The sequence below is a fragment of the Peromyscus maniculatus genome, chromosome 2 (genome assembly GCF_049852395.1).
Source record: "Peromyscus maniculatus bairdii isolate BWxNUB_F1_BW_parent chromosome 2, HU_Pman_BW_mat_3.1, whole genome shotgun sequence".
NCBI lineage: Eukaryota > Metazoa > Chordata > Mammalia > Rodentia > Cricetidae > Peromyscus > Peromyscus maniculatus.
Window position 1 is genome coordinate 39,089,081 of NC_134853.1, and position 23,915 is coordinate 39,112,995.

The 23,915-nt window shown below is 42.7% G+C and overlaps 1 protein-coding gene across 3 annotated transcripts in view; it reads right to left on the bottom strand.

Moving 5' to 3' along the window:
- The window catches only part of Rp1 (RP1 axonemal microtubule associated), a 378,321-nt gene that overhangs the window by 105,482 nt on the left and 248,924 nt on the right, over window positions 1–23,915 (bottom strand). For all 3 annotated transcript variants that reach the window (XM_076563965.1, XM_076563966.1, XM_076563964.1), the window contains 3 exons: window positions 18,426–18,558; window positions 17,643–17,794; window positions 15,272–15,426 (listed from right to left, as the gene is read on the bottom strand). In XM_076563965.1, the coding sequence (XP_076420080.1) occupies window positions 15,272–15,426; window positions 17,643–17,794; window positions 18,426–18,558 (440 nt within the window). The remainder of the gene's footprint in view (window positions 1–15,271; window positions 15,427–17,642; window positions 17,795–18,425; window positions 18,559–23,915) is intronic.

Genomic DNA, 23,915 nt, shown 5'->3' on the forward strand with positions numbered 1-23,915 from the left:
TAAGTGCATGTAATCTTTTCAATATCTGTAAAGCAGAATTTTCATACCAATCCTCTTCCATCAGATCAACAGGCAACATAACATAAGGTGGTCTCTTAACCAAAATAATAACTGATAATTCCTTATCTAAAGTTGACTCAATGTAATTAGTCAAGTGACATGTATGACAAAAAATCCTATAAGAACCACCTACAACAGTAATATCTACATGCATAGGATGACCAAGTAATGTAGCAAAGGGATAGCTTACACATGAGCGAACAGCATAAGGAATAGAAACTGTTTCATTAAGCCCTTTCTGAAGAATAACATTAGCACTTGCAGCCAATCTAAATAAATCATAATGCTTAACATATTGTTGTGTCTTAGGATCTCTAGCAACCCAGATAGGCTCTACATAACCTGGAGTGAACCAGCGATGGACGACACTGGAGTTGGTGTGGCAGGAAAGGTTGATCCTGACTTTACGGAAGAGATTAAGATCATTGTACAACCTCCTACAAAAATAATTCAGATTCATACAGGGCAACACCTAAGGGAGCCGCCAGTTTGGATTCTAGGGATATGGCTTTCTGGGTTCAGAAATTAAATATTCCAGACCAACTAAATACTTAAAATACAGAGGAAAAAATAATTGGCTTGCTAGACATAAGCATGGTTGTTTCTTATATTTCAGGAAAAGATTTGCCAAGTACTTAAGATGACTATTACTCCTTCATCTCTTATAGGCCTAGGTCAACCTAGTATTATTGCTAGCAACTCAAAAATATTAAGATGGTCAGACAGATAAAATTATGACATATTCTGCCCATATGTCATCCACCATACCTACCACACTATGGGAAAGAGACATACTGTAACAAATGGATGTATCATTAGTCTCTGCTATGAACTAATATCACCTCAAATGCATTAGATGGGTTTTAAACTTAAAGGAAGTTGAGTAAACAAGCTCAAGGCATAATTGAGCCCATTATTCCAGAAACTATAAATGACAGACATGGCCTAAGGTATCAAAATTTATCCTAGGGGCCACTGTCCACTGTTGACCCTATTACTTGTAAATCTGATACTCCTATCTGGGTTAAGCAATGACCTTTAAATGCTGAGAGAATTGTAATTGCTACCTGTCTGGTGGAGGAAAAACTTAAATACTGGGCATAAAAAGCCCCCCCACACACCAGCCTAGTGACTTTGCCATAACCAGATGAGTTCTTATAATATATTCCTGCGGCCTACAGCATATTTGTAAGTTCACTAATTTAGAAAACACTTCTTGAGCATCCATGATGTTTTGTTTGTCCTATGAACAAGATTTTGATTATTAATTTCCTGAGGGCACAGGCATTTCCTGTGATCTTCTTGGTATGACCTCCAGAACTTGCAAAACCATTAAGTAAGGGAAATGCTTAGTAAATCACAACAATGGGGGTGGGTGGGATGGGTAGGGGTGAGTGGGGGTAGGTGACCATAATCAGGATTGCAGAGGCTCAACAATGTCTTGCTATAAGATGCAGCCCACCTGCACTCAGGGGCCTTGCAAGCACAGTGTAGCAGTGGAGAGGTAGTCATGGGAGAATATCTCTCACCATAGGTCAACTGATAATTTCCAGTTTTCAAAACTAAGTTACCCTGAAACAAATATTGTGCTATTATTAAAATTCTACATGAGTAAGATATAAATCCTTTCTTCCTTCCTTCCTTTCTTTTTTTTCTTTCTTTCTTTCTTCTTCTTCTTTTTTTTTTTTTTTTTTTTACTTTCCTGTGTTAATTCTAAGAATTACTCTTGGACTTTGTTAACATTTGAAAATGAGAATTAAGTGACCATTTTGTTTATGAATCATAGTAAAATTGAGGCATAATTAAACCTTTAAGATTTCATGTTCTTAGTATGTACTCACTCACAAGTGAATACTAGATGTAAAGCAAAGGCTAACCAGACCACAACCCACAGCTCCAGGGAGGTTAGCTAGTAAGAAGCACCCTAGGAAGGATGCATGGATCACCCAGTGATGGAGAAGTAGATGAGATCTACATGAGCAAACTGGAGGTGAGAAGGGGTAATGAAGGGTAAGGGATAGGGGAATGAGAACTTAGGGGAGCAGGAGGTTTGAGCTGGAACAGGAACAGAGTGGGAGAACAAGGAAAGTGATACCATGATAAATGAAGGTACCATGGGAATAGGGAGAAGCAGAGTGCTAGGGAGGTCCCCAGGAATCCACAAAGATGACTCCACCATAGACTACTAGCAATGGTCAAGAGAGGCACCTGAGCTGACCTACTCTGGTGATCAGATGGCTGAATATCCCAACTATCATCATAGAACCCTCATTCAGTGACTGATGGAAGCAGATGAAGAAATCCATGGCCGGGACCCAGGCAGAGCTCCAGGAGCCCAGTCGAGAGAGAGGAGGGATTCTATGAGCAAGGGATATAGAGACCATGACTGGAAAAACTACAGAGACAACTAGTCAAACTAGTGGAAACACATGAACTGTGGACCAATAAAAGTCCCATGGTACTGGACTAGGCCCTCTGGATAAGCAAGACAGTCAGTTAACTTGAACTGTCTGGGGGGCTCCCAGGCAGTGCGATGGGACCTGTTCCTAATGCATGAGCCAGCCATTTGGAGCCTAGTGTCTATGGTGAGACACTTCGAGCAGCCTTGGAGCAGAAAGGAGGGGCTTGGACCTGCCTCAACTGAGTGTACTAGCCTCTGCTGACTCCCCACAGGAGACCTTGCCTTGAAGGAGGTGGGAATTGGGGGTGGATGGGAAGGGGCTGGGGGATGGGGGATGTAAAATGAATAGAAAATCTCATAATTTTTTTAAAAAAGGGAAAAAAAGATTTCATGTTCTAATTCCAAATAGTCACCATGATTTCCCTTAAAGACCATGGTGTCTTGAGTATCCCATTATATTCTAGAAAACATGGTGGAGACTGAAAGTAAACATGAGAGACATCATCCAACCTTGAGGATGTCTATTATGAGATGAAATAAGGTAGGTAGATAAACACACACATCTGGTTAAATGCATTAGGCCCTGGGTTAACAGCCTGTGTGATGTTGGAAGCCACACAGGCTTCAGAAAACACTCCTGGAAAGAGGCTACATAGCCTCTGTCAGTTCACCAGTGAATATGGTGGTGAATATGCCAAGTGGACTTCAGGCACAAGTGCCAAGAGTTAGGCAAACACAGAAAGGTGGCACCCACTGAGAAAAGCGGAGGCTAAGGAGATCAGAGAGCACTGTCTGCAGATCTGGTCTGGTCCTGCTGTCTGGGGGCAGCCTCAGCTTCAATGGCCCCCAGAGGAAGCAAGGAAGGTCCATGAGCCTCCCTGTCCAAAGACTGGCCTCATTTGTCTGCAGGCCCTGTATCTGAACTGAGGCAAGAACATTTTAAGGTATTAGCTGAACTGTTAATCCTAAAGAGCACCCTCTTTCTTCAGTCAACATGCCCGAGTGTCACCCTGCCTCTCTGACAACAGTGTTATTTGGAGGCAGCAAGGCTGGTGCTATGCTCTGTCTTGAAAAGTCAATTTAGTTTTTTAAGGAAACATCAGTTATTTGCATTTAGCTTTACAATCCCCATGTGTCCCTCCCACAGGTAGGCCTTTCATTCAAATAACTTGTTTGTGCAAGTTCATGTCAAGTCATCTTAGAAACAGGTAAGGAACAGCAGATTGTGACCCTTGATTCTTGGCGATGCTAGCCTTTAAGCCTACTAGGTTACCACAAACATATCACAAATCATAGTCTTTGTATTAAATACAGATACTAACTCATTTTTAATGATTTTACCATTACAAATAAGATCACTCATAATACTGCACGGAATTCAATAGCTCAGAAACCTTGAAGCTTTCACTGCACAATCTACTGCAAGATTCACTCCAGTAGCATCCTAGATTGAATTCTCCCAAAAGCCAGCTGCACCTAGCAGGTGCTTGCAGAAGTAATCTTTAAGTTCTCACTGGAGTCAGAGGGACTTAATCCAATGGCTAGTATTTATATAAAAAAAAAAAATTAAAAAGCCTTAAGTGGCAAACGTCACATGACCATGGCAACAGGTTTCCAAGTGATGCTGGTAAGATCCCTGGAACATCTAGGATCATCAGCAACCATCAACAGCCAGGAGGGGTGAACAGGGATAAGATTCCACAGTGGTCAAAGGCAGTATGGTTCAGCCAACTCCGAAATGTCTAAATTCCTGTTGTTTAAAAGTACCAGGTTTGTGGCCATTTATTATATCAGCCACAGGAAGTTAATGCAAATAATAAATAAGAAAATATGACTATTAATAAACTCACACAAACGTTTCCCTTATTCAAATAGGATAATTTTGTTGTTGTTGTTGTTGTTCCAAACCTTAAGTGGCCAAACCTGCCTACATGGCAGACATTCTGTGGTATGCACTTTTATCTATATTACTCATACAAAGGGCAGAAAAATAGTATCTTTAGGCATAAAAGTAAAGCAAAACCATAAGGATATGGGTACTGAGGGAAATGAGTGATGAGAAACTTGTAGGAAGCATCTACAGTGCAAAGTCGCTATGAGCTCTGCTCTACATTTTACCTAAGTATTTCTGCTAGCTCGCAGAAGGACAAGCAGATGGCAGTCCTTCACACACATGCAGGTGTGCTGCCAACACTTGCTCTTGGAGGATTCTCCAAGAAACATGACCAAGATGATCTTACTTTTTCCCTTTGTGATGTGTCTAGCTGAACATTTCTACTCCCACACCCCAGAAAAAAAATGACTAAAGGCACACCCTACATAGCTCCTACCTCCGGGAGAACAAGGACCTTGTACACCAGTCCTTGTGTGGCTGCTGACTCCTCTCACCCTGAATGAAACCTTCCAGATTCCATCTGCCCAGGCTGACACTACACAGAAGCCATTGCTGGTGGCTTCTGAATGATTGTTTTCTGCTGTGTTTTGTTCCACTCCCAAAGTCGTGTTCCTGCTTCCTTCAGAACTAAGGATGCAGGCTCTCTCCCACCTCTTTATATCTGGATAATGGGAAGGAATGAGTTCTGGAAGGATGAACAGTGGCCACCATTTCATCACGACCTTCTCTGTTTTGGGCATCGAACATTAGCATCTAATGTTCAGGGCATCAGACACTGGCATTTGATATGTCCGTATGGTGCATATCTTTTAACTGACTTTTAGTTGTTTCATATATGTTGTCATGAAACTTATTTTAACTCCAACTCAGTTGGCACTAATTATCTCTTCCTTTCAGATGATGTTATATTAGCATCATAAATAAGAAGTCGGAAGATTTTACATATGAAAGAAATCACCAGGTTTGGTATGACAGAATCAAAGAAGAACATGAAAATTGAGGGCCAGTCAAGTACTCTGTAGCCCTCAGATGTGGAGTGTAAGATAGGGTTGTCTATGATGCCTGGAAACTGTGTGTGGAGCAGGCTGCCATCTTCAGTACTGTGTGTCTCTGTCACATGGAGAGGGTTGTGGCTTCTAGTTGACCATATTATGGTAGAGGTTAAGTCTGAAGAAGACCTTGAAGGATGAACTTGTGATAGGGAAAGGAGAATGGGAAAAGACATTCCTGAGTAAACCAGGGCATACTCCATGGGGCAGAGGGAAGGAAAAACAACCTTTTCAGGTGATAAAATTCTCCTATTTCACAAAATCTTGAAAGCAAATTAGAAGTTTGTAGGGTGGAGTTCAGGGTATAGCCTCTAACAGACAGGACAGCAAGGTTGGCTTGTTTGTTTGTCTTGTATGTTTGTTTTGCTTAGCTTTGTTCTTTTGTCAGGCAATTAAAATTGCTGAAAATTTATAAACGTAGTGAGATGTGAATAAAATGTAGCTTTCTAAATATTTCCCCTCTTTTTAATTCAAAAGTTTAAGAGGAAAAACTACCTGATAAAATATTAAAGGTAAAAATTCAAATTACAACAAAGAGAACTGAGAAAAGTTCAGGTGAAGTCAGAGTAATGCTGGAAACTTTGGTGGCTGATGTAGCATAGTTTCTGTTGCTGCAATAAAACATTGAACTAAAGTAACTTAGGTACCAAGGGTTTGTTTGGCTTACAGTTTACAGGCCACTATGGAATTAAGCCAAGTCAGGATCCTGGAGGCAGAAAGCGAGCAGAGGCCATGGAAGAATGCTGCTTACTGGTTTGTTCCCTATGACATGCTCAGCCTGCTTTCTTTACAACCCGGGAGGGACCACCTATGCAGAGGTGACACTGCCCACAGTGGGTTGGCACTCCCTTATCAATCTTTAATCAAGAAAATGGTCCTACAGATGTGCCTGGCAGCCAATCTAGTGGAGGTAATTCCTCCACTGAGTTTTATTCTTCCCATATGATTTCCCAAGTTGATGAAAACTAATTAGCTCAGCGGTATAAGTGGCTTGAAAGTGGTGGGAAGGGTAAGGAAGGAGGAAAGGAAGCTAATGATAAGATGATTGAAATGATCTAATATTGATGAGACAAGAGCATTGGTCAGGGTGGAGGTAGAGAGAGAGAAGAAGGAGGAATTCAACAAGGTCCTGGAGAAGGAATGGCTGACCTTAGTGAGTCAAGAGGCAGGCAAAGGAGAGGCCTGTAGCGCTCCGTGCCGCTGACTCTTCCCCCACTGCTCTTCTGTACTCTGCTAACCTCCGGTATTCATGGCTTTCCTTGTTAGTTGCATCATCTTGCTAATTTGGGTTTTGCTTTTTGCTGGTACTCAAAGTTGAGATTGTCTTAGCTTCTCCAGACCCAATGATAGTCACCCCCAGTAATCCACATGCTCTGGCGGGACAGTCATTTCAGCTCAGTCATTTCTGGGTCATAAACCCATGTGCTACATGGTCACATAATTAGTGCTCAGTGTAACCATGTAATCTACACCTATGCGTGGGGTAGCCGTGTGGACTGGAGTGCATATGCTCAGGCTCGTCCCTAAAAGGCAGGCCTGTGCACCCTGTCCTCTCTTCACACATTTTCCACAGGCTTGAGCATATCTTCTTTGGTTCCTTTTTCTTTTTGATAAAACTCTTGTTGGCGGGTTTGCTGTGTTTGTGTCTTTTCCTTGCCACCAACACTTTGGTGCTGTGACTTGGATGTCCGCCTTTTTATTTTTTATTTTTTCCTCTCTGTTGCAGACATGGGAAATAAGTCTTCCAGTCACATCAGTCCCACCTCCCCTCTAGGATGTGTTCTGGAAGCTCTGAAACCTCTCAGCTTAATGCCTTACTTAAAGATCCCTAAGCTTATCCGCCTCTGTACTAAGAAATGGCCCAAGTGTGCTTTGGCTAATAACAAAAACTGACTGCCTGGTGCCTCCTTAGACCCCAATGCTTTATGGGAACTCTCTAACTTCTGCCAGCAAACAGGCAAATAGAAAAAGTTGCCCTATATTCAGGCTCTTTTTGACTAAGCCCTAAACCTTCCCTTCTCAATTCCTTCTCTCCTGCTCACGTGCTTCTAGCTATTAATCCTGAACCTGAGGAACCTCTGACTCTAGACCTTTCCAACCTTCTGCTCTTGCTTCCACTGCGGCTTTTGCTCTACCCCCACCCCTGGGCTGCGGATGCTCCTCCTCTGGCTTCCTCTTCTCCTATGGTACTGGGTACATCTAAAACCCGCCTCTGGCTCCAACTTTCATACCTCCCACTACCCACTCTCGGACTGCTAAGGGATCTGACCCCAGCCATGCCAACCTGCAGACCATTCTCCCCTTGTGAGAGGTAGCTGGGGTGGATGGACTGGTAAAAGTTCATGTCCCATTCTTTCTTTCAGAACTCTCTCAGATAGAACAAAAACTAGGTTCCTATATCTCTAATTCTATTTCCTTTATTAGACAATTTCAATATATTACTCAATTTTATAGTCTCACCTTTTATGATGTATATATGATACTTTCTAATAACCTACTTCCTGAGGAGTGCAGGCACATTTGGGAACAGGTAAGAACACATGCAGATGAGACACACCAGACTAACCCCACCCACCCACCAGGGGCCAACGCACTTCCTGACTGGGACCCACATTGGGATTATAATACTGAGGGCAGGTCTCTAGCCGGACATAGATTTATCACTTGCCACCTGGCAGGCCTCCCTAAGGCTGCCCTAAAGCCAGTGAACTATGAAAAGTTAAAAACTATAATTTAAGATAAATATGAAAATCCATCTAATTTCCTAGAACTACGAAGGCCCTCCTTCAATGTATCAGCTTAGACCCTGAAAGCCCAGAGGGCAGGCAGTTACTTATGACCCACTTTGTCTCACAGAGTTTCCCCAACATTAGGGCTAAGTTTAAACGTTTGGAGAGAGGCCCCTTGACCGCACAGGCTGAACTGTTGGTGGTGGCATTTAAGGTGTATCATGGGAGAGATGAGAAGGTCCAAAACCAAAACTGCCAAATGCTGGCACACACTGTCCGACTGGCTCCCTAAAAGCCACGGGGTCCCTGCTTCAAGTGTGGATAAAAAGGTCACCGGGCTTGGGCTTGCACTGCTCCCTGCCAGCCCCCACCCCCTGGGCCACCTAGAAGGGCATTGGTTCATTGATGGCCCCCGTGTACCTGGTGACATGGGGTCATCAAATAAGGATCACTCCCCCACCCCCCACTCCCCACCCCCCACCCCCGCCGGCTGACCTCCTGGGCTTGGTTTTGATCGAGGATGACTGAAGCTGCCCAGTCCCAGCCCGACCATGCTCTTCTCACACTGGGAACCCAGGGCAATCATGACAGTAGCTGGACGGCCATCTCTTTCCTTATGGACACCGGAGCCACCTGCTCAGTGCTGAGGGAGTTTGGGGTCCAGCCACTCCTTCTCATTTCCCTATTGTCAGGGTAGAGGGACAGCCGTACCTACTTCATCAGACCCCACCACTTAATTGTATTTTCAGGGGCATTCCTCTTACACACACATTTTTAGTAGTGCCAACCTGGCCTGTACTTCTAGTGGGAAGCGAATTCTTTTTTTTTTTTTTTAATAATTCAATTTAATTTTACATATCAGCCATGGATTCCCTTGTTCTCTCCCCTCCCACCTACGCCCACATCCCCCCCAACCCATCCCCCATTCCCATCTCCTCCAGGGCAAAGGCTCCCCTGAGGATTGAGTTCAATCTGGTAGATTCAGTCCAGGCAGGTCCAGTCCCCTCCTCCCAGACTGAGCCAAATGTCCCTGTATAAGCCCCAGGTTTCAAACAGCCAACTCATGCACTGAGTACAGGTCCCGGTCCCACTGCCTAGATGCCTCCCAAACAGATCAAGCTAATCAACTGTCTCACTTATCCAGAGGGCCTGATGCAGTTTGGGGCTCCTCAGCTATTGGTTCATACTTCCTGTTTCCATTTGTTTGGCTATTTGTCCCTTTGTTTATCCAACCTTGGTCTCAACAATTCTCGCTCATACAAACCCTCCTCTTTCCCGCCAATTGGACTCCTGGAGCTCCACCTGGGGCCTGGGCTTGGATCTCTGCATCCGGTTCCCTCAGTCATTGGATGCAGTTTCTAGCACGACAATTAGGGTGTTTGGCCATCCTATCACCAGAGTAGGTCAGTTTGGGCTGTCTCTCAACCTTTGCCAGTAGTCTATTGTGGAGGTATCTTTGTGGATTTCTGTGGGCCTCTCTAGCACTTTGCTTCTTCCTATTCTCATGTGATCTTCATTTATCATGGTCTTTTATTCCTTGTTCTCCCTCTCTGTTCTTGATCCAGCTGGGATCTCCTGCTCCCCTAAGCTCTCTTTCTCTTGACCCTTGCCCTTCATTACCCCCACTCACGTCCATGTTGTTCATGTAGATCTCATCCATTTCTCTGTCATTGGGCGATCCCTGTGTCTTTCTTGGGTTCCTGTTTTCTAAGTAGCCTCCATGGAGTTGTGAGTAGCAGTCTAATCATCTTTGTTTTATATCTAGTATCCTCCTATGAGTGAGTACATACCATGTTTGTCTTTCTGAGTCTGGGTTACCTCACCCAGGAAGGTTTTTTTCTAGATCCATCCATTTGCCTGCAAACCTCATGATGTCATTGTTTTTCTCTGCTGAGTAGTACTCCATTGTGTATATGTACCACATTTTATTTATCCATTCTTCAGTTGAAGGGCATCTAGGGTTGTTTCCAGGTTTTGGCTACTACAAACAATGCTGATATGAACATAGCTGAGCAAGTGCCCTTGTGGTATGTTTGAGCATTGGGAGGAGATTTCTTAACCAAACTAGGAGCATCTATTTCATTTGTTCCCCACATTCGCTTCACTCCAGACGCACCAGCAGCTCCTCTCCTCCTTCTCCTAGCCACCCACTCTACTAACTCTAACAGTTAATTTCCCTTGTTAGCTTCTCAAGTGAACCAAAATGTCTGGGATACCTGGGACCCTTCTATTGCTAGGCACCATCCCCCTATCATTATCCAGTTGTAGGACTCTACCAGGTATATCACCCAAGTTCAATATCCTTTCTCACTCTAGAGCTTAAGACAACTTAAACCTATCATTTCTGACCTTCTCATGAAAAAGCTGCTCTGCCCAACCTCTTCACCTTTTAACATACCCATGCTTACAGTTAAAAAAATCTAATAGAACCTACCGCCTGGTTCAAGACCTCTGGCTCACTAATTCTGCAGTGGCCCCCCTCCATCCGGTAGTGGTTAACTGCTATGCTTTCCTGTCCACTATCCCTTCAGGAACCTCTCAAATCTCAGTTCACCTCAAGGATGCCTTCTTTTCTATTCCTCCCAGCCCTCAGTCTCAAAATCTTTGCTTTCACCTGGACTGACCCTGACACTTATCTGTCTACACAGCTAACTTGGACTGTTCTGCCACAGGGATTCAGGGACAGTCCACACATATTTGGTCAGGTTCTGGCCTCTGACCTCTCTCTGTCCCTCCCTGGCTCTAAGCTAATACAGTATGTAGATGACATTCTGCTCTGCAGCCTGTAATTATGACTTAGCCAAACTAACACCTCTGTTCTCCTAAATTTCTTATCCAGCTAAGGTTACAGGGTATCCCCTTCTAAAGTTCAGCTCTCCACTTCCCAGGTCACCTATTTGGGTCTAACTATTTCCCCAACCCACAAGGCTATTACTGTAGATAGAAAGCATCTAATCCAGTCTCTTGCAGGAGACTGAACAGGATATTCTGTCCTTCCTAGGAATAGCTGGCTTCCTATGGTCCTGGGTTCCATCCTTTTCTGTCCTTGCTCCCTTATGAGGATTCCCCTCATGAGTCCCTTCTTCATCCTGTTACTAAACTTTTCCAGAAGCTCCAACATGCTCTCCTTCAGGCCCCAGCACTTCATCTTCCAGATCTAACCTACCCCTTCTCCCTCTATGTAACAGAAAAGGGGGGATTTGCCCTGGGAGCCCTAGGGCATCAGTTGGGACCCTCCTTTGCACCTGTAGCATACCTGTCAAAGAAACTATATCTTACCACTCAGGGATGGGCACTCTGTATTCATGCCCTAGTGGCTGCTGAACTCCTTATGAGGGAGTCAAAAAAGCTAACTTTTGGGTCACCTACTACTGTCCTGTCCCACCACAACCTGTCCCATCTCTTAACTTGTAAAGGTTTACAAACTTTACCTCCCTCTAGGGTTCTTTCTCTCCAGGTGGTGCTACTGAAAGATGCCACACTTACTTTCAAAACTTGCTAGCCTCTTAATATATCAAGTCTCCTCCCCCAACCTAACACTGATTATTTCCCCTCTCATTCCTGCACTGAAACCTTGGAGGAACTGTTGCCACACCCTTCACACATACAGGAGGGCACATTGCCCCAGGCCACTCATACCTGGTACACAGATGGCAGCTCCTTTTTATCGTTCCAATTTTAGTATATGTGCTGCCGAAGCGAGCACAGGCAGCTCATTTTTATATGAAGGGACCCATAAAGCAGGCTATGCCATAGTGTCAGATACTGAGATAATAGAAGCACAGGCATAACCCGCACACACCACTAACCAAGAGGCGGAGCTGATAGCTCTCACCCGTGCCTTCCAATTGGCACAGGGGCAATCCCTAAATGTTTACACAGACTCCAAATATGCTTTCCATATCTTCCTTCCCATGCTGCTATCTGGAAAGAGCACAGGCTCCTTACAGCAAAGGGAGGATCCATATCTAACTCAGGCCAAATATTGGCCATGCTAAAAGTTTCCCACCTCCCCAAGGCTATAGGAATTATCCAATGTCGGTCTCATCAGACCAACAGCTCCATCATCTCCAAGGGAAATAACTGGGCTTACCAAGCAACCAGAACAGCAAGCCTTTAGGGCCAAGACTCATCCCACCCACCATAGGGAATCCATACATTACAGCTCACACCCTCACAGGGAACCCCTGACACTAGGCAAATTCTTTCCTATCTACACCAGCTCTTTTACCCTAATAATCTTTCTCTGTCTCAGTTAATGAAGGCTCACTTGCAATCTACCTCTGAGAACTTGCAGTTCTTAAGAGCTATTACCGCCTCTTGTGAAATTTGCCAAAAGATAGACCCCAATACAATATGGAAGTCAGCCTTTTCCCACCCACCAGACCAGAGGTCCCTTCCAGGGACCAACTGGCAGCTCTATTTTACCCTTATGCCCACCGTCAGGAAAATTAAATATCTTCTTGTGATGGTGGACTCATTTTCGAACTGGATGGAGGCATACTCAGTTTCTAATAAGCAGGCTCAGACAGTTGTAGATCTCCTTCTCCAAGAAATCATTCCTCGGTTTGGGGTTCCTGCCTCTCTTCAGTCTGATAATGGTCCGGAGTTCACTTCCTAGATTTCTCAGACACTAGCTAAGGCTCTCAATATTCCTTGGCATCTTCATATCCCATACTGTCCTCAATCCTCAGGAAAGGTGGAGCATACCAACCGGTCTTTAAAATCTATTCTTACTAAGATGTCACAGGAACTTCACCTTGACTGGGTAAAATTATTGCTTCTGGCTCATTTTACGCTCAGGACCCTTCCCAAAAAGCCTCTTTCAATTTCCCCATGTGAACTAATGTATGAGAGGCAGGCCTTAACACCAGGCCTCCTACCCAAATCTTCATCTCTCCAGATAGCCTGTTAACTCCTGTACTCTGTCATCTCAGGTCTGTCCTGTGGAACTTGGCAGACCATTCCTTACCTCAGCCATGTGATAGTTCCTGCCCAGCCCCAACCCACATTGGGGATCAGGTTCTTCTTTCTTCTCCAGGCCAGTGCCCCTCACCCCTTTCTCCTAAATGGCAGGGACCCTTCAAGGTAGTTCTTGTAACTCCCACAGCTGCTAAGCTCGAGGGCTTTCCTCACTGGATTCACCTGTCCCACCTGAAGCCTTTCACTTCACCTCCATCCCAGGAAAATCTCTCTTCATACACAGTCACACAGACAGGGCCCTGCTCTCTCATGCTCCAAAAGACACCAGGATCCACTGACCTGCCACCAACTGCAGAACAGTGAAGTCCCAACCCACAAGATTTTCCTTCCTGGTTCCCACTCAGCTAATTGTTACAGGACCACTATAAGGCCAGAGGCAGAGGACCATTGAGAATATCCAGGTGGTAAGGAACAGTAACAGTCCTCAGCAATTGATCACCTGTGTCTCTTGGATGCTAAACAAATAAAGGAAACAGGTGCCTTAGAATTTGTCTCAGATGAGATATATCTCAGGTAAAAAAAGAAAAAAAAATTTCCCTAAGCTCCAGAAATGAGCTTGAATTCATCCTGAAGGACTGGATCTGCTTCAGAATAAGTATAACACTAACTTTCCTGGTGCCGGGACCCCTTCCTCCCCACCCCCACTTCACCCTGGGACCCCCTCCAAAAGAAAAAATAAAAATAATAATCATAATTTTTTTTTTTTTTGCTAAGTTCTCTCTGACTCACTAGTGCTCTCGCAGATACAAAGCCCCAAGATGTACGGCTCCAGGACAGCAGATGGCAGCCCACCATCCCAGGACACCTGACTACCTCAGAAGTCCCCTTCTACCCTCCCCTGCCCACCAAGAGTCAACCAATGCCCACCAAGTCAGCTGGAAGCAGTTTTTAGGAGACAGGACGCCCCCATACCCACTTGTCCACCATCTTTTATAAAAACAGAGTCTGGAATGATAGTCATGTCCCAGTGATCACTCATGCTCTGGTGGGACGATCATTTCCGCTCAGTCATTTCCAGGTCATATGTCCTACATAAACCCATGAGCTACGGGGTCACGTACTTCACTCACAGCATGACCATGTAATCTATGTGCATGCATGGAATAACCGCATGGACCCGAGTGTGCATGCACAGGCTAGTCCTTAAAAGGCAGACTCTCGTACCCTGCCTTCTCTTTTCAAGCATTTCCCACAGGCCTGAGCACATCTTCTTTTGTTCCTTTTTCTTTTTGATAAATTCTTGTTAGCCAGTTTACCATGTTTGTGTCTTTTCTTCACCACAAAAACCAACACCCATGCCTTTGGGTTTCCCAATGCCTTCATTTTGTCTGTCTCAGTTGTATTTCTGCTGATTATCTATTAGGGAAGCTCAGGACATTGAATATTCAAAATTCCAAGATGGGGATGTGAATGTAGCCAGGACTAGAGGCTTGTCTCAGCAGGAGCAGCACTAAATCCAATCTCACAATCCAATCCCAAAACAAAAAATTTCAAATCAGATCCACAACTTTCTACTTTGAGGCTCAATATAGATGCTCCATCCCATTCTTGAAGTTGGGACTGGGCCCTCACTTGTAACTGAGAAGCTAAACAATAATTAACACAATGTCATCTTTAAGGCTGGGAGTTCTGAGGTGGAAAGACTAGGCAAATACCTGAAGACCAAGGCTGCCTCTGTGTAAACAAGTACCCCTGTCTCAGCAAGGTGTGCATTTCTTAGGAGGATCTAGGCTTAAACCAGTCCTAGGTAAGGAATAGAGGGAGCTGCCTTCAGCACTCAGTAAAACATACCTTAGCTTAGGAATGAATCTTTGTCTATCACATATTCTGTAATGAAAGTTCCCTCTAGACTCCATTCTTTATTGCCTTATAAAATTGTTTTAATTCTACAATTTTACTAAAGAAACTTTCTCACTGTCTATTCACATAACACTTTTCAGGGTTAAACATTGAACCCCTTGTGATACATTGAGTAGACAGTTGGAAAATGAATCATAAAATTCCTCAGATTCATAGTGAAGAGCCTTTACTGAGCCATCAATGTGCAGCCCCATTCTTTGCAGCCCCAGGGAAGGACAGGACCCATGACCTGACAGGAACACACACAGGCTCAGCCTCGGCAGTTTCCCCCTGAAGAACATCCAGACCAGATTACCTTTCACAGGTGAAGATGGATTCTGATGCAGTGCCTGGATCTTTGACGATGACCTTCTCACAGTACCAGTACTGGGCTTTGTCACTAGCCTCGCAGTGCAGCAGCACCTTCTGCAGGTTTCCAAGAGACACTGCTTCTATCTGAAATGCATCAATCTGGTGGAGAAAAACCCATGGAAATATCTCGAGTCCAGCAAATGACAAATATTGGCAATAAGAGTAGCCCAAGACTGTCAGGAGTGACATATTGCTTGAAGAGAGAAAACGTTACTGCAGTTAATAGAAAAATGGGCAATAAAGGAAGGAAATATAAGCAAATGACTATTTATTAAAATACATTTCTGGCTGTTTTCTCTCTTCCATTTTATTTTCTTCATTGGACTTTCAGAATTGAAAGAAAACAGAACAAAGGGCCCCCAGCTGCCCACCCTGAGAAGCAGCTGCCGTGGAAGCGGCTGGCAGTGAGTTGAGCTCCGGCATGAGAGACACGTTTGCCTTTCTCACTTCCCTTTCCTCCTTTCTGTAGTGACACTGCTCACCACCTCCCTCTGGAAATGTAAACAGAGTGCATCTTCGGATTTGTCATGACAGTGTACCCTGTAATCTTCACTCCTAAATAGAATCAGTTTACTGCATCAAGAATGCACTCTCTTTTTTTAGTGATACAAGACCTGAATGAAATGCTCTGCTGGTTAAAATAAAGACTCCTCCCCAGAGGCCTTTTTCATAGACTGCTGGTTTATCTGAGGAAAGGGTCATGAATTTAATTAAATTTGACAAGTGTTCAGAAGAGACAACTGTCTTTTAGCTAATGTTACTTTATTTTCTGGTTTTGAAAAATGTAAATTCAGAATTGCCTGTTTTGTCTTCCAGGGCTGGGCAGTCTTAGCTGTGGTCTACGGTGTCACTAAATTAAAGTTCCACTTAGTCACTACAAAACACTCCAAGTTTAAACTGTTAGTTGGTATTGATAGAAACCTTCTCTTGCTTCATCCAGACAAAAGCTGCACCTAGTTCAGTGAGGATGCGAATCCTCCTACATGTGCTTAGTAAACTTCCTGCACTGTCCAGGATACCTTTCAAGAGGATAGCCAATGAAAAGTGTCACCTATTACGCAAAGCCAGCTGGCTTCTTAACGCTGTTTTGTAAGTCTGTGATATACCATGCATTAAGGAAAATAATTTTTTAAAAGGATAAACTCTAAAATGAACCACTAGTCTCTGATTCTAGACTTTAAATGATGCCATTAAACTTGTACTTTGACTCCTCTTTGTGCAGCATGCAGCTATACCACCTTTTCAAGTTCAGTTTCAGTCTATAGTGCACCCGCCGCACTCTATAGGAAATATATTCCATGAAGGTAAGACCAGTTATGAAGATGCTTGTAAATTCTTATCATGGCATCTTGATTAGTTCACTTGATGTTAGGCCGCCTCAAAGCACTGCAAATCAGCTGAGTACTAAGGTGCCCTCACCATTTATCAGTGAGAGGATGGCAGAGTCTGGACCTTATGCAAAGCCAGCCAATTAATTCAGAGGACAATGTCACTGAACACTTAGAGTAAGATTAATGACATAATATCTAAGCTTTGTTTCTGCTAAGGGTTTGTTCGCACATGAAAACAAAAATTGTGCATAACACTTTTGGTCTCATTCAATCAGAACTCATTTATTTACTCATTCCAATGGAAACTCTTCTATAACATTCATGAGTAAAAGGCACAGGTGAGTTTTACTTTCTCTGATATTTCAGAATTCATAAGCCAAACAAACAATCTGAGAACAGCACTATCAAACAGTTCCTTTTTCTTAGGAATACATCTTTGAGTAATTCCCCATGTTAATCCTATACTTCCGAGTAGTGCCTTCTTCCCAAATACAACCAAAAAGTGTCAGAAATTGAGGGATTTGCAGATGCACTTAGAGAACTCCCTAGTGTTCAATTACATGCTTTTATGTAGGACAAAAGGTCCTAACATGGGCTTGATGTCATTCTAGTTCTCTTAAAGGAAGACATGAAATAAGTTACAATCCCTGTGGTCTGACCTAGAACAATGCTTTGAGTCCATTAGGGGCATGTCCATGCATATTTTCCTCTAAATCTTTTCAACTCATTTTGTTCTTTTTCTTACACTACTAATTTAATGTATTTTTTCTTCTATTGTTCACTACAGATTTAGCAGACCCCATTGGTCTTTCAAGAACAACCTCAAAGAAAAGCTTTGAAAATGAACAAAAACAAGACCCTTGAGGAAGTCAAGTTGCAACACTTGAATTAAAGGTGCTCTAAAGCTTGGTCGAAGACTGCCAAGCACCCTTCTCTTTTTAACATTCACATGGACACATCATAGAGAGCTTTGTAGAAACTCACCTGTCCTCTTTGAAACCGCACCGGCATATTGGATCTGTGCAGCAGTCGAAGGCCAGAGTCTCCCCTTTCCCCATAGAGACAGAGGGAGACTTCAGACTCTGTTCCTGCTTGTTTCAACTGCCCAGTATACACATCAACGTGGTATCTCACTACTGTCAAAACAATGGGGAGAGAAATCAAGAAGAAATACATTACCTCAGAATTCAAGCAGACAGAGCCTAGATCTACATGTTCTCAGGCAGTAGCTAGAAAAACTTGCAAGGCAAATCTACCATCTATATTTTCTTCCTATTGAAAAACCTTTGACCTTTAGATTTTAATTTTTTGTTCTAAATAGACATTTTTCAATGGAGAAACAAAAAATTCCTTAAAAGGCTGGTATACAAATGGTATAGAAAGGTATTTTATCCTTAGCAGTGAGAGCGACCTGCTTTTATATGTGATGCTGAATGTTGAAATGATATCAAACTGTTCTGAGGAAATAAGTCAAGACTGCAGTGATGGGTGAGTGGCCAGATGGCTCTGGGAAAGCCAGACAAGCACATGCATGATGCTCCTTATATTCACAGCCTTAGCTTTTCTGACTATTGCTAGACCATAAGAACCATTTTGAGATCTGTTTAATCCTGTAACTACTGGTGACTGGGGTGGTGCTTTTTAATGAGAAACAAGAATCTGAGAAGCAGAAAAAATATTCTCCAAATACATAGTGCAGAAGCAAATTCAATCACCTACAAAATAGTCACCACATGCAACATCTGTTACCAAAGATTAATAACACACATGGAAAAACAGGCCCTCCTTCTTTCATTACAGGAAGCTCACAGACAATGTCTCCATCTGCCTGATTCCGAGACAGCCACACATTTGCAACAAAATTTAGGGTCTTCTTGCTCTTCATATGTTCCATTGTTACCTGGGATTAAAAGAAACAATGATCAAATGCAGTGATTTATAATTTTTCATCCATCTCTACATACAAAACACACACAGGGATTGTTCTAAGTGGTCACTGTGGTGGCAGCAGGATGGTTGTTAGCAATGGTTTGCTAGGATCATTCATCAGATCTTTGATAAATGTTTTGTTAAGCACTTATTTTCATCTTTGAAAAATTAATCTTTTAACCATCACCAAGCAGGTTGGTAAATTTATGACAACTTTATCCACAAGAAAATGGAAACTTGGACGTTTGAAATGGACTCTGTCCAACTGAAAGATCTCAATTCTGCCTGTGGCAGTGACCAAAAAAGTAAACTACTGGAGAAACTCAAAAGGAGAATCTGTTTTCATGTTCATTACCAAAGAAAGGCACACAGGAGAATGCTTTAAATTTTCTATTGCCCTGCAAGTGCATTCCAACACATGCAAGCTGCAGAGAAGCCCCAAACTGTCCACTTGTCTTAGCATGTCATCAGGGCCCTTGGCTCCCTGCTGACATAACGTGATCAGAAGCCCTGCTCCTTTGGACTATTTCCCCATGTCATTGTCTTCATATCCCAGTAAACCCAGAAAAGTCTTCCCGAAGTAACTTCATACTTGTTTGTCTTCCCAACTACATAAGGGATGAAATGCCTGTGAGTTGTGTGGGTGTTGTCCTCGGCAGTGGGCCCTGCAGTCAGTTTGTGGAAAGCAACCCAATTGTCTTAGCAATATACTGGGTTATTTGGGGATTTCTATGAGACCCCCTTGGCCACCCAGTCTCTATACTGGAAAACTTATTCAGTGACAAGAGATGGCCAAATGGGACTCTGTCACCCTATTATTAAAGAGACCTTATTTGGATTGCCCTCACATATTTTGGGGATTTCCCACAGCACTAGGTTTCCTTACCATCGCTCAAATGCTTCTCAGTTCCAGCCATCTCTCCCTGCATCTCCTCCTAAACCCTATGTCCTTTCCATTCTTCCACTGATCTTCCAGTTCACATCTCACCTCACCTGCAGTCCACCCATAAAATCCAGTCTGTTTCCCCATCCCAGAGAGATCCATGTGTCCCCCTAGTCCCTTCCTCTATGCCTAACCTCTCTAGATCTACAGATTGGAGGCTGGCTATCATTTAGTTAATAATTAATTATCCAAATAGAAGTGAATATATACCATATTTATGTTTCTAGATCTGGGTTACCTCACTTAGAATGTTTGCTTTTTTCTAGACTCTGTGGGTTACCAAAGAGAAACAAACACCAACCACAAAACCTTTGAACTACAATATGTCCTCTTTACAAGATATGCTAGGGTAATGGTAGCACAGAACTTGTAGGAACAGCCAATGTCTGATTTGACTTAAAGCCCACTCCATGAGATGGAACCCATAACCCACACCATCTGGGTGGCCAAGCCAGAGAAAAAGACTAGATAGCCAAGAGAACTAGGATAAAACTAAATACTAATAGTCTTTAAAATAAAGTAGCAATAAAATGACTCCTAATGATATTCTGCTATACTGGTGCTTAGCTCAGTCATCATCAGAGAGGCTTTTTTTTCCCTGTAGCATATGGGAATAAATACATAGATGCACAGCTAGGCATTTCTTAGAAAGAGACAGACCTTGGAACACGCAACTCTAAACAGAATGTCTCCATCAAACTCCTCCCCTCAGAGCTCTGGGAACCCTGTAGAAGAGGAGGTAGATAGAATGTAAGAGCCAGAGGGGATGAGCACACCAGGAGAACAAGGCCCTCTGAATCAACTGAGCAAGATTCATATGAACTCACAGAGACTGAAGCACCAAGAACAGAGCATTCATGGGTCTGCACCAGGTTCTCTGCATATATATTACAGCTTTCAGCTTTGTAGTTTTATGGAACTTCTGAGTGTATGAAGGAGTGGATCTCTGGTTCTTGTATCTACCCTTGGGGCTATTTCCCTTCTGTTGGGTTGCCTTGTCCAGCCATGATGTTATGATTTTTTTTAAATCTTATTATATTTTATTTTGTCATTTTTGGTTGTTATCTTTTAGAAGCCTATTCTTTTCTAATGAGCAACAGAAAAGGAATAGATCCAGAGAAGAGGTGGGGAAGGAGTGGGAGGAACAGAGAGAGGGGAAACTGTGATCAAGATACATTGTATGAGAAAAGAATCTATTTTCAGTAAATAAAAAAATCAAAAGTAAATAAATAAAATTTTAAAAATTATGTTTCATTGAAAGAAATTCAAAGTTCCTTTTAAAATGCAAAATGAAATAAAAATGTTTTAAACTATGGTTTGGGGCTCCTTTCTAATATCTTCCAAGTACTATGCAGAGGAATATGTTGGTGTGTAGCTGGCTTTATCAACACATGATAAACACATGATAAACATTTGAAATGTGGAAGATATGCTATAAGATCTGGTTCTAGGCAGGGAGAGCCAGTGCCAAGGTCAGGGATTAACATTTCTTTCTGGTGTCGGAATGTGAGAAGGTCATCAGGCTTTAACTGCTCTTGAAGAACATTATAAGTGTCCTTGCAAATCAGATTCAGTGTTAGCCAGGGCTCTGAAGACTTACATTTCCTCCTGCACCTCTTGCTACTCTCATTAGTTAGGAGCACTGGATAAGGGATCGGGGACGAACAGCTGTTGCTGGAGAGCTTCTCTCCAGGTTCCACCAAGCCCCACAGTCCCACAATCCACGTATAAAATAATCACTCAGACGCTTATAATGCTTACAAACTGTATGGCCGTGGCAGGCTTCTTGCTAACTGTTCTTATATCTTAAATTAACCCATTTTTATAAATCTATACCTTGCCACATGGCTGGTGGCTTACCGGCATCTTTACATGCTGCTTGTCCTGGTGGTGGCTGCAGTGTCTCTCCTCCTTCTTCCTGTTTCCCCAATTCTCCTCTCTCGTTGTCCCGCCTATACTTCCTGCCTAGTCACTGGCCATCAGTGTTTTATTTATATAGAGTGATATCCACAGCAAACAGCAGCTCTCTCAAATGCTCAGATTTATGTTTAGTTAAATAAGCTAGCACAGTTTTGAGAGTGTGTCAATAAATTGTTGGCACCTTCTGGGATTAAACATTTGACTAAAGATTTTCAGAAAAGAAGCTGGTCTTCCTGCTGCTCAATGAGCCAAAAACGATTTTTTCCTGCTGTAGTTCAGTACTTGATCTTTCTTTTCAGTGATTCCTTCTAGAACTCTGAAGTCAGGAAGTAACCAAAAATGAAAATATTATGAGATAATTCAGCTAAATCTGAAGATTTCCTGGGGTTCATACCAATCACGCTATCATTTCTTGTAGTGAAAGGGTTAGTTACCAGATTCACCATACCTATGACACAAAGGCTCAAAAGTATTGAAAGGTTTCAGGAGGACTTTATTCTATTTGAGTCACTTTATGCAAGCACTGTGTAGCAGAGGCAGCCAGCAGGTAGGAGAAGGAGCTCTCCGGCCACCCTGACCTCTTGAAGTATAAATGAGCCAAGCATTCCAAAATGTTCTTTTACCTGTTCATCATACATGGTCATGGCTCAGCCATGAAATTCTAAGCAATACTATATGATTTCTCTTTGATTAACATGAACTTACAAAGTCTTTCACATATTTTATAAATATTTCCTAAGTGAACAATATATATTTTTATCAATTTATAATTAATTTCCACAAATATTTGCCCAACATCTGATGAGCGCTATTGTAGGTTTGGTATCTATGGCATAGCTCCTATTCTGTTACTCACTTGCCCATGGAGGTCACACAGTAAACAAATATAAAGATAGTAGGATAAAAACTGTGTTACATAGAAAAGAAAAAGGGGTTGATATCATCGAGAGCCCCTGGCTGCTCGCTCAGTGTTGAGTCAAAGGGCAGTCAGTCTGCAGCATGAGACCAGTGAGGCTTGAGTGCCATGACCACGTACAGAGATGTCCCAGGAGTGGGGGACAGCTGGGGATAGAGATGATGTGCTCTTTCTCTCTCTCTCTCTCTCTCTCTCTCTCTCTCCCTCAAGATTATGCCAGCTCACTGAAGCTTGCTTCCTAATGTTTGGGAAAAGAAACTGAAGAAATATTATAGGAGACTTTCAGGAGAAAGGAAACTTTTAAAGAATGGAACTTAGACTAAAATGATGATAATGCAATGAAAAAATACATAAAATAGAGATAAGGTCCAGCAGTGAGGTCACTGAGATTCCTAGGATTTGGAAGCATGGGAAGTAACTAACTCAGGAGAATGTACAGGGTTCTGCCTTGTACTGTAGGAGGGTGGCAACACCATCTACTCATGCAAGTAAGCCTGAAGAAGGAGCAGCTGTGGGTCCCTGATGAAGAGTTCTGATAGAGCTTCACTTAATCCTTTCACTTGGTGTGTAGAACTTGTGGGATAGGGCACAAGTAAAATTGTGCCCTACTAAAGTTAGAGAAGCCTTAGAAAGTGACAAATTGGGAGAAATTAAACATCTTTTATGCCTGTGACTTCAGTTCTAAAGTTTATAACTTGATTTGAAACAAAGTGAATCCCAGAGAAGGAAATATAAAAAAATCAAAGATTAAAAATTTTTATTTGACAATACTTGCTAAAATGCTCTCCAATTGTTCTTTCCTCCACAGAGTTAACTTCTGTCTGACTGTGCTCAGCTATAGGCACCTTCTTTTGAATCCCAAGCTACTCAAAAGTTAAGTTAGAATCAATTCAATAACCTAGATTACTGTTCTATTATAATAGCATGGGCACTGATCGGCACACTTGGTCGATATGTAAAAGGAAGTTAGACCTCCAAAGCACCCCTAATATTTGTTGTGAATAAGAAAGAAAAGTAAAACAGTGAACAATGCCATAGACACCCCCTCCCAGATATATTGAAAGCCCTGTGACACAGACGCTCTAGTACACTGATGGCCCTGTGACACAAACCCTCTAGTACACTGATGGCCCTCAGTTGTCAGAATGTCAGGAAATAGGTGGCCACTTCTTAAATTTTAATTTTGATGTTTTACTGATTTTGAGCTTGAAACTCTGAGAAGTTCAGCAAACACTTGCTGGACCCACTGACTTGCCCCAAACAGTAATGTGTTCTAAATAAATTCTTGGTAATCACAAGATGTAAGGAGTGTATCAGTACCAGCTGGGGAAGGAACCTCATGGGACATAGCCTAATGATAGCAGATGTTCAGATTTCCTCAGTCCATTAAAGGCTGCCATGGATCATTATAGAAACAAAGCTTCTTTTTTAATTCATAAATAGTATTTTCTCCTGGCTTTCATACTGAAGCATGATCTTATATTATTCTATCTATATTAAAAGATCTAACACTTTGACTTTTGTTCTAGCTTTGGTAAAGAGCCACTGA